Source organism: Callithrix jacchus, chromosome 19, assembly GCF_049354715.1.
Source record: "Callithrix jacchus isolate 240 chromosome 19, calJac240_pri, whole genome shotgun sequence".
Taxonomy (NCBI): Eukaryota; Metazoa; Chordata; class Mammalia; order Primates; family Cebidae; genus Callithrix; species Callithrix jacchus.
In genome coordinates, this window is record NC_133520.1 from 42,294,965 (window position 1) to 42,308,609 (window position 13,645).

Here is a 13,645-nt window from a genome sequence, read left to right on the forward strand (position 1 = left end):
AAAATAAAAGGTACATCAAGAAGGCAAGGGCCACGTGGCGGGATAATAGGGATGCTGGCCTAGTGTTTCCAGAAGCGACAAAACTTGTAAACTTTTATAACTTTCTGAAGTGTGCAGCATGGTAAAACATGGTCATTCTGCAAAAAAGTGTCCCCAGTGTGGTCTCAGGGGTCATGGACTTGAAAGAAACGGTCTCCTCGTAATGAATGTAGTACCTCGTGGCTTTCCCAAAGTCATTGACAACGAATATCCCTAAAAACGGTGTGATTTTAAGAGTGAATTACGATTCGCCCGCAAGCTGTGTACCGTGTGTGGACGAATGCTTACAGCTAGCGGTGCGGGAAGGCCGTTCGGAGAGGTGTTCTTGGTCTGCTGTGGTCTCCGGGGATAATCAGGAACGGTTCGTGCGCCGGACCGACCCCGGGTCCCTCTTCCCCGAGGCGCAGGGGTGGGGTCGGCTCCCGGCCGGCTCCGCGCTCTCGGGTTCCTTCCTCATTGGGCACCGCCCACCTCGTGGGCTTCCAGGTGCGAGCCCTCACGCCGGGCCGATTTTCCCCGAAGGGCGGCGGCGGGCCAGAGGAGACGCCCGGGGCCTCGTGGCGCGCGCGTCCGCGGCCAGGGCCGGTGCGTGGGTGCGCGGAGAAAGCGGCTGGGCGAGGAGCCTCTGTTCCCAGGCCTCGGGTGCCCGCCAAGGGCCACGCGGGCGCGGGGGAAACCCAGAACTTCCCGCCCGGGAACGACTGCCCCCGCTCCGGGCTCTGGCTGGCTAGGGGGATGTTCTCGCGAGAGGAGAGGGGGCGCGGGGCGCCGCGGGTTTGGGGGCGCGGGGAAGCCTGAGGACGAGGGCCGGGCAGGGAGGGGAGCAGAGGCGGCGGGCAGGGCCGGGGACGCGGGGAAGCCGCTCCCGCCAGTCGCCGAGAGCCAGCCCCTGACGTCAGGAGTTTTCCTCAAAGTCAACAACAAGCCCCGCGGCGGCGGCGAGAACCGATCGGCGGCCGCCCCGAGCGGGAGGAAGGAGGGGGCGGGGAGGCGGCGAGGGTCCCCTCGGCGAGGCGCAGCCCAGGAGGAGGCCGCAGACCCCCACCCCGCTCCGGGCGCGCCCGGGGGCCTAGAGCCGCCGCCCCTCCGGCGTGACCCGGCCCCCGCCCGAGCGGTGTTTTCTGGTGATGAATTTGTAGCCGATATCCGATTCCCAAGTAGAGTCTCCGCCTCCTCCTCTCCCCGCCGCCGCCCTCTCTCCTCCCTCCCCCTCCCGCCGCCGCCGCCGCCGCCTCCCGCTCCAGCTCCGCGGCCCGGCCCGGCCGGCTCCCTCCCTCCCTCCCCTGCAGCCCTTCGCTTGCCCTCCCGCCGGCCGCACCGGGCTCCAGGAGACCAGAGGCTCTGTGGGGTGGGGGGAGGACAGGAGGGGAGGAGGAGGGAGGGGGGACCCCCGAGTCGCCCCCTCTCCTCCCCCCGCCCCCCCGGCTCCATCCTCCGCCGCCGCCCGAGCAGCTGCGGGGCCGCCGCCGCCGCCTTTGCAGGTAACAGCCACCGCCCCCCACTCTCGTCCCCTCCCCGCCTGGCCTCCACTCCCTCCAGGTCCCCGGCCCGGGTGCGCCCTCCCTGCCACCTTCGGGCGGGGGGTGGCGGCGGGGTGGGGTGAGGCGGGGGCTTCTGGGTTGTCCCAGCGCCGGGGGCGTGGGCGGGGGCTGGGTCACCGGAGGCTTCGGGTGTGGGTGTGGAGGCCGGGGGATGCCCAGCGCGGTTGACACCGACACCCCCCGCTTTCCGGGGGAAGCTGGGGGGCGGCGGTGCGCAGCGGGCCGGGGGAGGGGTGTTCCTGGCCTAGCGGTACTGTCTGTGTCTGGGCTGCCCCGGCCCGCCGCCTCCTCTCTCTGCGCAACTCTCGCTCTTTCCCCTCGCCCCTCCCCGCCCGGGCTGCGCGGCGTGGGGAGGGGGCGCCCGCCTGGACCGGGGACGGCGGCGAGGTTATATAACGCGTGGAACGCCGGTGTCAATGTGTTTGGGTTGGGGGGAGGGAGCCGTCTGCTGCGCGCCCTGGCACTGAGGCTGTCTGCGCGTGGGGTGGGGTGAAGGCGAGGATGCACAGGCGTCCCCGGGGTCTCCTTCCTTCCCCCACCCTTCTCCGCCACCGGCGCGCAGGAAAAGACGGCACTGGTGGGGTGGGGGTGTGTGTGGGAGGTGGGTAACGTGCTTGTCTGTGTTTTTAATAGTAGTGGGGTTTTGATCCGCTTGGGAGTTGTGTTCTAAGAATAGAAATGTGCGGAAGATGCTGGGTTTGGCTGATCCAGTGATGCTGTCGCTGCTGGCGGCGGCGGCGGCTGTGGCTGCAAGTAAACAAACCAGCCTCTTCCTTGTCCACCTCCTCTTGCGCATCGGTCCGCATCAGCCATGATGCCGGTGGGGCCCTTTAGAACCCAAAGTTGAAGCCTAGCTGGTTGCTGTGTTGACCCTGACGCCGAGGCAGGGTCATCCCTTGTTTGGGATTTCCCGGGAATTTTCAGTTAGCCTAGAGATAGAGAAGCTCGTTGGGGCCAGGTTTTTCCAATGCCGGTATTTACTGTTTACGTTCTGAAAGCAGAGGGAAATGCTTACCCATGAGTCAAAGCTGGGATGCTCACATTTCTTCCATCAAAATAATGTTGTTATGAAAATAAAACCAACTCATTTCACCAATGTGGCATTTTGGTTGAAAGCCTGGTAGTTTGCAATTGATGAAGTTTCCAAATAGAAAGTCAACAGTGAAACCTATGTTTCTACACTGATTAATTTCTAGCTCCATTAAAATGGTCAGACTTCATTTTTAGTTCTTGAGGCTAAAGATATACAACAGTGACTTTTTGTGGTTAATACATTGGCAGTTGTCTGAAGTCAACAGTTTAGACATGGGTTCCATATTTGGTAAAGCATGGTCATATTACAGCTTTTAGTACAACTATAAATCACTAGCCAACCACTGGGTTTTGTCTTTGGTAGAAACTCATTGGCTTAGGTTATATATTTACTTAGGAAAGCCAAAGGTGTAAGAGTCTAATAAAGATGGTGTAGGAAATGAAGATTAGTTTTCAGAACTTGAGTATCACTTGCAAAATGTGTATAGACGAATACAAACATTCCAGGAGGTGGTTGTCTAAAATACGAAAATGTTTTATAATTAAAATAGCAATGTATTACTAAATAACTAGTTTCCCAAAGTTTATGAAAGTTAACGCACGATTACATGCAAGATATTTATCAGGACTGTAATTTTTTTCCTTTTGCCAGTATATTATCTTGATTTGGAAAATTTACCAAGGAGATTGTACTTGAAAGTTTACCAGGGAGATGGTACTTGATCTTTTTGTTTTCCTTTCCGGGGTTGATCCCAATATCTTTGATTGGCTTGAGTTTCCAATTTTAAAGTGAGGGAGGGCATGTAGTAACATGAATGAGACAACGCTGAAATTTCGATGAATGTAGGGCTTTAGTTTTCAGGTGTGTTTGTATTGTGGATTTGCAGCATGTTTTCTTACAGCATTTAAAAAAATAGTCCAAAGTAATCCTCCAAAAATTATGAAATTATTTGTATTCATTTGGCTTCCTTTCCATAACTGTTACTCGAGTGAATTATTTTCCAATTTAAAATTAATTTTTGGCTTAATAATCTTGACATTGACTCTGAGTTGTATATCTCAGAGTACTTTAAGTTTCTGCTTTGGACTTTTAAAGAGTATAATTTTACAGATGTAAAATATTTTACATAAGATTATATTTAACAAATACTGGAGTGTGAACCGTTTGCTGGTTTAATTAAAAACTTAATACTTAAATTTCATTCAGAAAATTGCTGTCATTAGAAGGGGTTTGTTTTCAGAGTCACTGGAAATCTAAACGTGTTGAAACTTACTAGGGAACAAATGTACTTAGCATACAGTCTTGTGGAAAGTAAAGACTTTAGATTTTTTTAAAAACTGTAGCTTTTGATTTAAACATATGATAAATTTTCTTATAAAAATACAGTGGAAATTTCCAGCTATCTGGGTTTTTTAAAAATGAGGAACCTGTTTTACAAATTGATTTTGTGGAAGTTTAGCCTTTACTTAAACTTGGTGTATTTCTGTGAAAAGATAGCTATACTTTCTTTTGTTGTTTTATCTTTTGGTTCTAGAATTTGTCCTTGGGAAGATAAGGCAATTTACTCTTAACAACTTGTTAATTGGATATTTAGCGTGATTTGATAGGAGCTTGTTTTTATAGTGTGATTAGGTTTTTGAAGTGTTAAAAAGAAATTTAAAGCTATCTTAGATTTGAGCAACAAAATGTAAACTGAAAAACCGTTTCGATGTTTTGAGCAAATCAGTCTTGTAATCTGACTTGCAGTTTTACTTTGAAGTTAATATGCATTAATGCACACAATTTTTGTTAGAAGATTTGTGTTACTCCAGGTGTCAGCATGTGCATCAGTATTTTAAATCCTGGTCACACAGCATACCTTCTCCTGCAAAGATAGTCTTGAATCATCTGACAGCAAATACTTTGTCATGACCTTTTGCGTAGGACAGTTTAGATTTAGTTTAGAGTTAATGCTAACCAATGCCCGGTGAGCAGTTGCCATGTGCCAAGCACTGTTGTGTGTGCTTTACCTGTATTGATTTAATCACTGAAACAACCCCTGCTATATTTTTGAAAGTGATTTTCACATAAGAAAAACTTGTGGCACTCTAAAAATGCCTTTTATTTAAACTTTCCTAATTCTGCAACACTTTAAGTGTTTTTCTTAACTTGATTGTACCTATTATTAAACAGTGACAGTTCTAAATTTGGATAATTTGGTACAATAATTTCCATAGCATCAAGTTAGTACAAAAAGTGTATTGACCCATTAACATTCCCATTCATTTGTTTAAAATGCCAAATTAAATACTTCAAATGTTTATTTTATTATAGCATCATAGTCTTTCATCAAATTAGATGTAAACTCATTTTCTCTGCCAAGTAATCCTTAAATACTAATGGATAGATAAAATTTATATATGCTTCTTGACCTGTTGATATGTTTTTTGGTTCTGCTTATTTTCAGTACTCTATCACCAATTACAGATATTTCTCATTTCTAAATATTAACAGGGGAAAGTAAGACGATATACTACAAGAAAACACTAGAATTTCAAATGAGAATTTTTCTTCCCTATATTAGATAATGCCTGTATATATTGATGGAATTTTAGAAATTTATAATTAAGAGATTCCCAAGACAGATTTTAGGAGGATTTTACATGTCTTATATTAGATAAGAAAGCATCTGACTCTATTTGGGGGACTAGGGGATGGAAGGGGAAGAAGGATAGTATTTTCCAATAACAGAGCTTTGCCCACATTTTGTCTGAGTTGAATTGCTGTTTGAATGTTTTATCTTCCAATTATAAAACTTTTGAGGATGCAAACTTTGTATATATAATCATGTCTTTCACCTATGGTGCCATCTGTATACGAAGTAGATATTCCATAGATTTTAAATTGAAGAATCATAAATATTAGCTCTGGAAGAGCTGTAAAGCTATTCAGAGTTAATCTAGTCTTACACTTTTATTTTTCTGGCTCAGGAAACTGAGGTATAGGTAATTAAAGTGACCTTATACATCATCACTTTGGATGGGTCAGGGACTGAAGTTTCTTGGTCTGTTGCTCTTCCTAATGCACCACTGTGATGAACTTTGTTATAGGATTGCGTACCTATTGGTTAGTTTAATCTGGAGTAAATCCTGTCAAGCTGATTCTTGATATTTAATGGAACATATATCAATTGCATTTTATGTGTATGGATTTTTTTAAAAATTAGGCTCCCAAGACAGATTTTAAAATGATTTTTTTTTTTTTTTGAGACCAAGTTTCACTGTTACCCAGACTGGAGTGCAATGGCACGATCTCGGCTCACCGCAACCTCCGCCTTCTGGGTTCAAGTAGTTCTGCCTCAGCCTCCTGAGTAGCTGGGACTACAAGAGCGCACCACCATGCCCAACTAATTTTTGTATTTTTAGTAGAGACGAGGTTTCACCTAGTTGAGGATGGTCTCGATCTCTTGACCTTGTGATCCACCCGCCTCGGTCTCCCAAAGTGCTGGGATTATAGGCGTGAGCCACTGCGCCTGGCCTAAAATGATTTTTACATGTATGTTGGAATAATTTGGCCAACTCTGCAACCAATTTTTTTTTTTTTTTTTTTTTTTTTTGAGACAGGTTCTCACTGTGTCGCCCAGGTCCAATCACCGCCTAGACTTCTGGGCTCCTGGGCTCAGGTGATCCTCCCACCTCAGCCTCCTGAGTAACTGCATCTGCAGGTGGCTGTAATCATTCCCAGCTAATTTTTGTATTTTTTGTAGTGGTGGGGTTTTGCCAAGCTGCCCATGCTGGTTATGAATGGTTGGGCTCAAGTGATCCACCTGCCTTGGCTTCCCAAAGTACTAGAATTACAGGTGTGTGCCACCATGTGTGGCCACCTGAAATTCTTTTAGTAGCAGTTCCCAACCTGTCCTTGGTATTACAGGTGCCTTCTCATAGAGGCAGCCTACACTTTACATGAGAAATGGAGGGAATAATTCATCTGTAGCTTAGTGATTTAGGGGAAACAGGCTAAGCATTTTTCTATTAGTTTCAAATTAAACCACTAAGTATATCACCCAGTACAAGTTGCTTTTTTATTTTTAATAATGGACCTGTTGATCGAAATGGTAGTCAGATGCCCTAAACAAGGGTAAGGAAAAGGCCAGGAAAATGCTTCATGTTTTTGTAGAAATGTTTTTAAGTTAATCAAATTGATTTTTTAAGAATTGGCAGTTTGGAAATAGCCAGGTGTGGTGGCGTGCGCCTGTTATCCCAGCTACTTGAGAGGCTGAGGCAGGAGAGTCCCTTGAACCTGGGAGGCAGAGGTTGCAGTGAGCCAAGATTGTGCCATTGCACTCCAGCCTGAGCAACAGAGCGAGACTGTCTCAAACAAAACGAAAAACAGAATTGGCAGTTTGGAAGAACTGACATGTTGTTTGGAAGTTTGGAGTTTTGCCTATTGAGATATTTTGCCATATTCTGAACCTCAGTGAAATTATCTATAGAAAGAACTTTAAGAAAATCCCACAAAGTACTCTAGAGAGAAAAGTAGGTATATAGCTTATGTAGCTCACTTTCTCTATATTATTTTTTTTTTAACAGGATAACATCTCTTAATAGGGAGACTGTCTTGGAATTATTTGAAGTACAGAGCAAATTGCCCAGAATTTCCTATTTCAGAGCATTTCTTTTTCCTCAGATCCTGCTAAAAGTTTGATATAACCCTATGTATTTATTATGGTATATATTAGTTTTACTCACTTCTTGAAATCAGAAAATGCCACAGAATTGTATTGTAATTACCCTTGACCATAATTTGCTTTTCAAAGTAGCAACATTCTGTTGTGTTTGAACTTCAGTTGTCCTTTACTAATTCAGTTTGGCTAGCATATATAAAGTCTGTTAAAAAATTGTGGAGAGCAAATACATTTTAGGTAATACTGATTACAGACAAAGAGTTTAGAGGAGGTTGTATTATTGAATTGTATTCTGGCTTTTTTTTTTTTTGAGACAAAGTTTCGCTCTTGTTACTCAGGCTGGCGTACAATGGCTTGATCTTGGCTCACCGCAGCCTCTGCCTCCTGGGTTCAGGCGATTCTCCTGCCTCAGCCTCCTGAGTAGCTGGGACTACAGGCGTGCGCCACCATGCCCAGCTAATTTTTGTATTTTTAGTAGAGACGGGGTTTTACCTCGTTGACCAGGATGGTCTCGATCTCTTGACCTTGTGATCCGCTGGGATTATAGGTGTGAGCCACCGTGCCCGGCCTGTATTCTGGCTTTTAACTTAGATATTAACTTATAGGAAATTATTAACCTATGAATTTTGTTCTTTGTAAAGAATTGCTGGGTGCCGTTTAATTTTATGTAAACTTACTTTTAGTCTTGTTATTTCATTTGTAATGCCTTAGTTATATTTAATTTTTAATTTATTTAAAAAATTTTACTTTTTGGACTTTTGAAAAATCTGATACTGAAAAAATATTTAGAACTATTTGCAAATGTTAATTACATGTTTTTGAGAGTTCATATTGTGTTACTTGGTAGAAAGCATATCAAACTGATCGAAGACTTGAAGGTAGTCAGTTTTTTTTTTTACTTGTTGCTAACTTGTTATAACTGTGGGGAAGTAATATTATTGGTTGGTCACAGGTTCAAAATTGTGACTGTAATAACTACTGCACAAATTTGTTTTTTACAAATAAATTGATACATGTGAAAGTTGTTTGATAAATTACAAGTTTGGAAAAGATTTTTATAAAGAAACCACGTAGCTTTACTTACCTCCCTGGAACTCAGTATAGTCCTTGTCACAGAGTAGACAATCAGTACATATTTATTGACTGAATAAGTATATGTGTGTTATATATTTTTGAGTTAATATTTTCAAAAGATGTTTAAAGAAGTTTAATTTTTGCTTAAAATTGAATGGCCGGTTGCTATAAGTCAACACATATCTTTTACAAATTTTTAAAATATCATTAAGAAAATATGCCATTCTTTCCCATTTTCATTTCCATAATTGATTATTTTGGTTAGATTAATGCTATATTGATAATATTTATTGTTTTGTTTGGAGTTGAAACTCGATCTCAACAAAAATGGGGAAAAACTCAAGGATAAAAAGGGTAAGTTTATTGTGCTCTAGTCCTAGTGGAGGTCTATAGGAAACATACCTTAAGGAATAGGGCAGAGTATTTATTAAAATTTTAATTATAATTTATATATAAGTCTTCTTTAATGTTTAAATTCAGTTTTATTTTTAGGATGGCTTAATGCCATTCTCTCTGTTGATGTATATTTGTTTGCTTAGCCTGTCTTTTTGTTAGCTGTCTAAAGCTGCGTCTTCATTCCTTCATTTATCCACTCATCCATTTCATATTTGTCCGCATTGCTTAAGTGCTAGGCACTATTAAAATGCTTTACTAAATTATAATGTGATTGAATGAAGTGAAATATGCAAAATGTTTTGTAAATTATAAAATGACATTCCAATGCCATTATTATCATCATCAAATTCTCAAGCACTCAGTTCTGAATGAATATACCTTTAGTGTAACTGCTTTGTGTAAAATCTAAATTGAATCTGTCAAGAGTTTTGTGTGAAACTATAAGAATGGGAAAAATGAAATTAGCAATGAGATGTCTGATGCCATGAGCTTAAAAGAAAAATAAGCCAAATTTTTTCTGTTATCGTTCATTGGATGGAACACATTTGTAGAAAAGTTAGGGCTGTGTCTAGAAGGAGGTGAACTTTTGTCTACACTAGGAAACGGATGACAGAGTTCCAGCTCATCTTGTGGATTAGTGTTTTTAGTTAACCTGGAAGACTGAATGGGAGAGCGAAGATGCTGTGGTGCAGGAGTGTTCCTTCTGTAGGAAAGTTAAAGCACATGGTTTGCTGCTTACTAGTCAATACAATTGCTTTTATACACAAAAGACAGCACTTATTTCTAACTTATAATTCCAGAGTAGTCTACCTATGACAGCTTTTAAATTATGTCCAAAGAATGTATTATTTTAGCCAGTAGAGACCCAGGAGCTGTTTTTAAGGCTGAAAATTATGATTATAGGGACTATTTGATAATAGTTTAAGTGAAAATGGATAAAGCCATCTCTATAATATATGCTTGGGTTCACTGCCTCTGATGAAGGTTGTAAATTCTGTCCTGTTGATATACATTTTAATAGTTTAATCTTTATTTCCCCCCCCTTTTTTCCCTGCATGGGTAGGGTAATGGGATTTAACAGTTTAATCTTAAACATATGAGCACTGATAAAATTTATGTTAAACTAGTTTTTAGAAACAGTTTCATTATAAAACAAAATTGATTGATTTTTGGGTGGGTCTGGATATGTCAGTGTTTTGTTTTATTCTGAAGAGGTGATGAGTTGAAAGAGCCTGTGCTTGGTTGTCTGGTCCTGGTTGGCCATTTGGTGACTTTTTGATCTTGGGCAAGTTACTTGATCTGTCTTGGTCTCTGTTTCTTCAGCTATAAAATGGGGGTCCCTCCATCTTTAACATTCTGGTAATAAAATGTTCACTTCAAAAAATAGAATCAATTTTGAAAATGTTTTTCAGTGTTCTTTAGAAACACTAAATATATTGTAATACAAGCCATTTTAATAGAAAGTATGTATTTATATATGTTAATTGGATATATATTATGTTTTATTACTAGTTATTATCCTAATCTCCTTTCTGTTTCCACTCCAAGAATAGTAAGATCTGAATTGTCTTTTACCGATATTATATAGTTTCATAGTAAGGAACCAAGAATGGCTTTAATAGATGTTGAGCCCCTTGCCACAAGTATTACCAAAGAGAAGTGCCACAGTGCAGCTCTTCTAGAGACATCATGCACCAGTATCTTGCCAGTTTTGAACTTAGAATTCTTTAGGCACTATAAGTAGTTAACCCTTTCAGTTATTTAGCCCTATATTACGTAGCCAGTTGACCATGTTGGATTCTTGAGGATGTTAAATCCAATTAAAATGATGTTTAGATTGTTTACTGAAGGTTTTTTTTTTTTTAAATATGTGTGGTGAAATGAGGCTTGTCATTATGTGACCATGTTCTATGACAGTAATAAATTTAGGCTTTGCTGAGATAAAGTTATACATATTTCTTTATTTTAGAACCTTTAATATGCCAATAGTGATGTTTCAAGAGAAGGAGATGTTTGTGGAATTTCCCACTTACTGGCCCACAGAATTTCTCTTTTTCATCTTTATTTTCATTATTTTTCTAGAATTTCTCTAATTTAGTATTCTGTCAAACGTACTTTGGGAAAATACATCCAGATTCTAATACCCACCTCCCCGTTTTTTTTTTTTTTTAAAAGAGAGAGGGTCTCACTCTTACTCAGGCTGCAGCAATGTAGTGCAGTTATTGCACTGCAGCTTCAAACTTCTGGGCTCAAGTGATTTCTCCCACCTCAGCCTCCTGAGCAGCTGGGACTGCAGGTGCACGCCACGGTGCCCAGCTAATTTTTCTTTTTTTTTTTTTTTTTGTACAGACGTGGTCTCACTTTGTTGCTCAGGCTCGCCTTGAACTTCTGGATGTAAATGATCCTCCTGCCCTGGCCTCCCAAAATGCTGGGATTACAAGCTAATATACCATTTTGACTCTCTACAGCAACAGACTCCCATGGTGATTTTGAGCAGTCTCAGCGTTACCTCTGGGTTCTGCATGTGTCCCCTGGATACATGAGGTTGGTGGTCTTGTATTCAGCTACAAAGCTTTTGTTGGGCTGTTTAGAAAATATTTAGTCTTGATTCCTGACTGCTAAATGGTTAGGCTCTACACTTAATTTGCATTGAAGAAAAACCTGTAATCTATTTTAGCACTAGCTTGGGAGTGTATAATTTATCACAACTCAAGTCGAGAGAGAGTATGTTTGTGCAGTCCATCTATCCATTTTTCTAGTTATCTAACATTCTTACATATGATTTTTGACCACATAACACTGGTGTACCTGGACCACATTTTTTGGTTCCTTTCTGTGCAAATGGATTTACTCAATTATATGTTGGCGTTTTCCTTTTTAGTTTGAGAGTGACAATAAGAAATATTGCTGTGTATGAGGATGATTTTGAGGACTTCATTACAAACATGTTATGAAGAAGACCCATGGGATAAATTAGATTTTTGTCCTAGGAAAAGTGGTATTTCTTCTGAGGATTTTTTTTTTCCTTTTTTAAAAAATTTGTGCAGTGTCAACAATATGGGGGACCCCATTACTACAAGAAAATAATTTAAAAAAAATTAGCTAGGCATGGTGGTGTCTGCCTGTAGTCCAGCTACTCAGGAGGCTGAAGTGGGAGGATCACTTGAGCGCCAGTGAAGGCTGCAGTGAGCTATGGTTGTGCCACTGTACTCTAGCCTGGGTGATAGGGGGAAACCTTATCTAAAAAATTGTGGATGCTGTAAATGTTGAAACCTATTATGTTGTCTTATTTTCATTCTTTTAAGAGCTCCATGTCAAATTTGTGGCTTATCTTTCCCATATAGGTATGCTTTGACTTCTTTTTATCTTGAGAGAGTGTAGTTTTGGAATGCAGGCTCTGGAGTCAGACATTCTGGGTTCAGATCTTGGCTCCATCATTACTAGGTGTGTTGAAATCAAGCAAGTTGCTTAGTCTGTGTGAGCCTCAGTTTTGTCCTATCTGTGAAGTGGAGTTAATCGTATCCTCACAAGATTAATCAAGATCACATGAGAATAATAGGTGTAAGCATCCGCAGTGGTTCTTGGCACATCCTGAATACTCAAGTTTTTTTTTTTTACTTTCACATTCCCTTTGTTTCACTTTTATCTACTTTACAAAATAATTGATGTCATATTATGTACTTACTGTAATCTTCCTAAAATATTTCTTGAAACAGGCAAAGAATACATAAATGATGGGTTCTTGGTAGGTTGTAGTTTACATCAATTAAAGTATTCATGGCCTGGTGCGTTGGCTCACTCTTGTAATCCCAGCACTTTGAGGGGCTGAAGTGGGGAATCATGAGGTCAGGAGTTTGAGACCCCGCCTGGCCAATATGGTGAAACTTTGTCTCTACTAAGAATACAAAAATTAGCTGGGCATGGTGGTGGTCACCTGTAGTCCCCCCTACTCAGGAGGCTGAGGCAGAAGAATCACTTGAACCCGAGAAGCGAAGGTTGTAGTGAGCCGAGATTATGCCACTCCAGCCTTGGCAGTAGAGTGAGACTCTGTCTCAAAAAAAAAAAAAAAAAAAAAGTATTCACAATTGCTTCTGAAATTACAGGGATTTAGGGCACTTAACTTTCATTCTGTTCCCTCATTCTTCACCTCAAATGAACATCACCAAACAAATTTTCTGTATTATTTGGGTAGGTGTGACGGGTTTTCTTAAGACTTTTGTTGAACCCCTTAGGTTAAAAGTTTCACTATCATTTGAAATTGGTCACAAGACTAGGGAAGTGCATTCACTATAGAAGTATTTAATAAATAAGTTCCCCAGTTTGAAGAGCTAGACTTTTATGTGAGGTCAGGCCAGTTGAAGACATTTACAAAGAATTAGTTGTTTGTTATTGCTATGTGAGTTGCAAGAATGGAAAAAAAAGAAATTCTTTCTTCAATACTTCCTTCCAGGCTGAGTCATCACTAGAGAGTGGGAAGGGCAGCAGCAGCAGAGAATCCAAACCCTAAAGCTGATATCACAAAGTACCATTTCTCCAAGTTGGGGGCTCAGAGGGGAGTCATCATGAGCGATGTTACCATTGTGAAAGAAGGTTGGGTTCAGAAGAGGGGTAAGTGCTCCACAAACTGAAAATCATACGGTTGTTAAGAGTGCTAGCAGTGAGTGGTGTCTTAGAAGTTGATCTTTCTTTCTGATGCTCTTAAAGTAAACTGTGACAGGCTATTCCAGTGAGAGAGAAATGATATTTAACATGTGTGCTAGGAATTTGCTTGTTATTAAGGTATTTGTAATTCTTGATTTTGGGCATTTATAATCTAGTTAAGTTAGGTTTGACTTTCTGCTATGCTGTGCGTATGCATGTTACAGAAAGTGTTATATTTTTCTGTGGTGTTTACAGGTT

The 13,645-nt window shown here is 41.5% G+C and overlaps 1 protein-coding gene across 15 annotated transcripts in view; it reads left to right on the forward strand.

Moving 5' to 3' along the window:
• The first annotated feature begins 317 nt into the window (after positions 1-317).
• Positions 318-13,645, forward strand: part of AKT3 (AKT serine/threonine kinase 3) — a 343,677-nt gene continuing 330,349 nt past the window's right edge. For 7 of the 15 annotated variants that reach the window (XM_078357230.1, XM_078357220.1, XM_078357223.1 and 4 more), the window contains exons 1-3: positions 1,805-1,967; positions 11,096-11,290; positions 13,197-13,354. Coding sequence is in view for 3 of the 15 variants with exons in the window: in XM_078357225.1 (XP_078213351.1) it covers positions 13,309-13,354 (46 nt within the window). In the remaining 12 variants the exon portion in view is untranslated. Of the gene's footprint in view, positions 526-1,276; positions 1,521-1,804; positions 1,968-11,095; positions 11,291-13,190; positions 13,355-13,645 lie in introns of those variants that run through there. The other 8 variants (XM_078357225.1, XM_078357226.1, XM_078357227.1 and 5 more) reach the window with 4 other exon arrangements.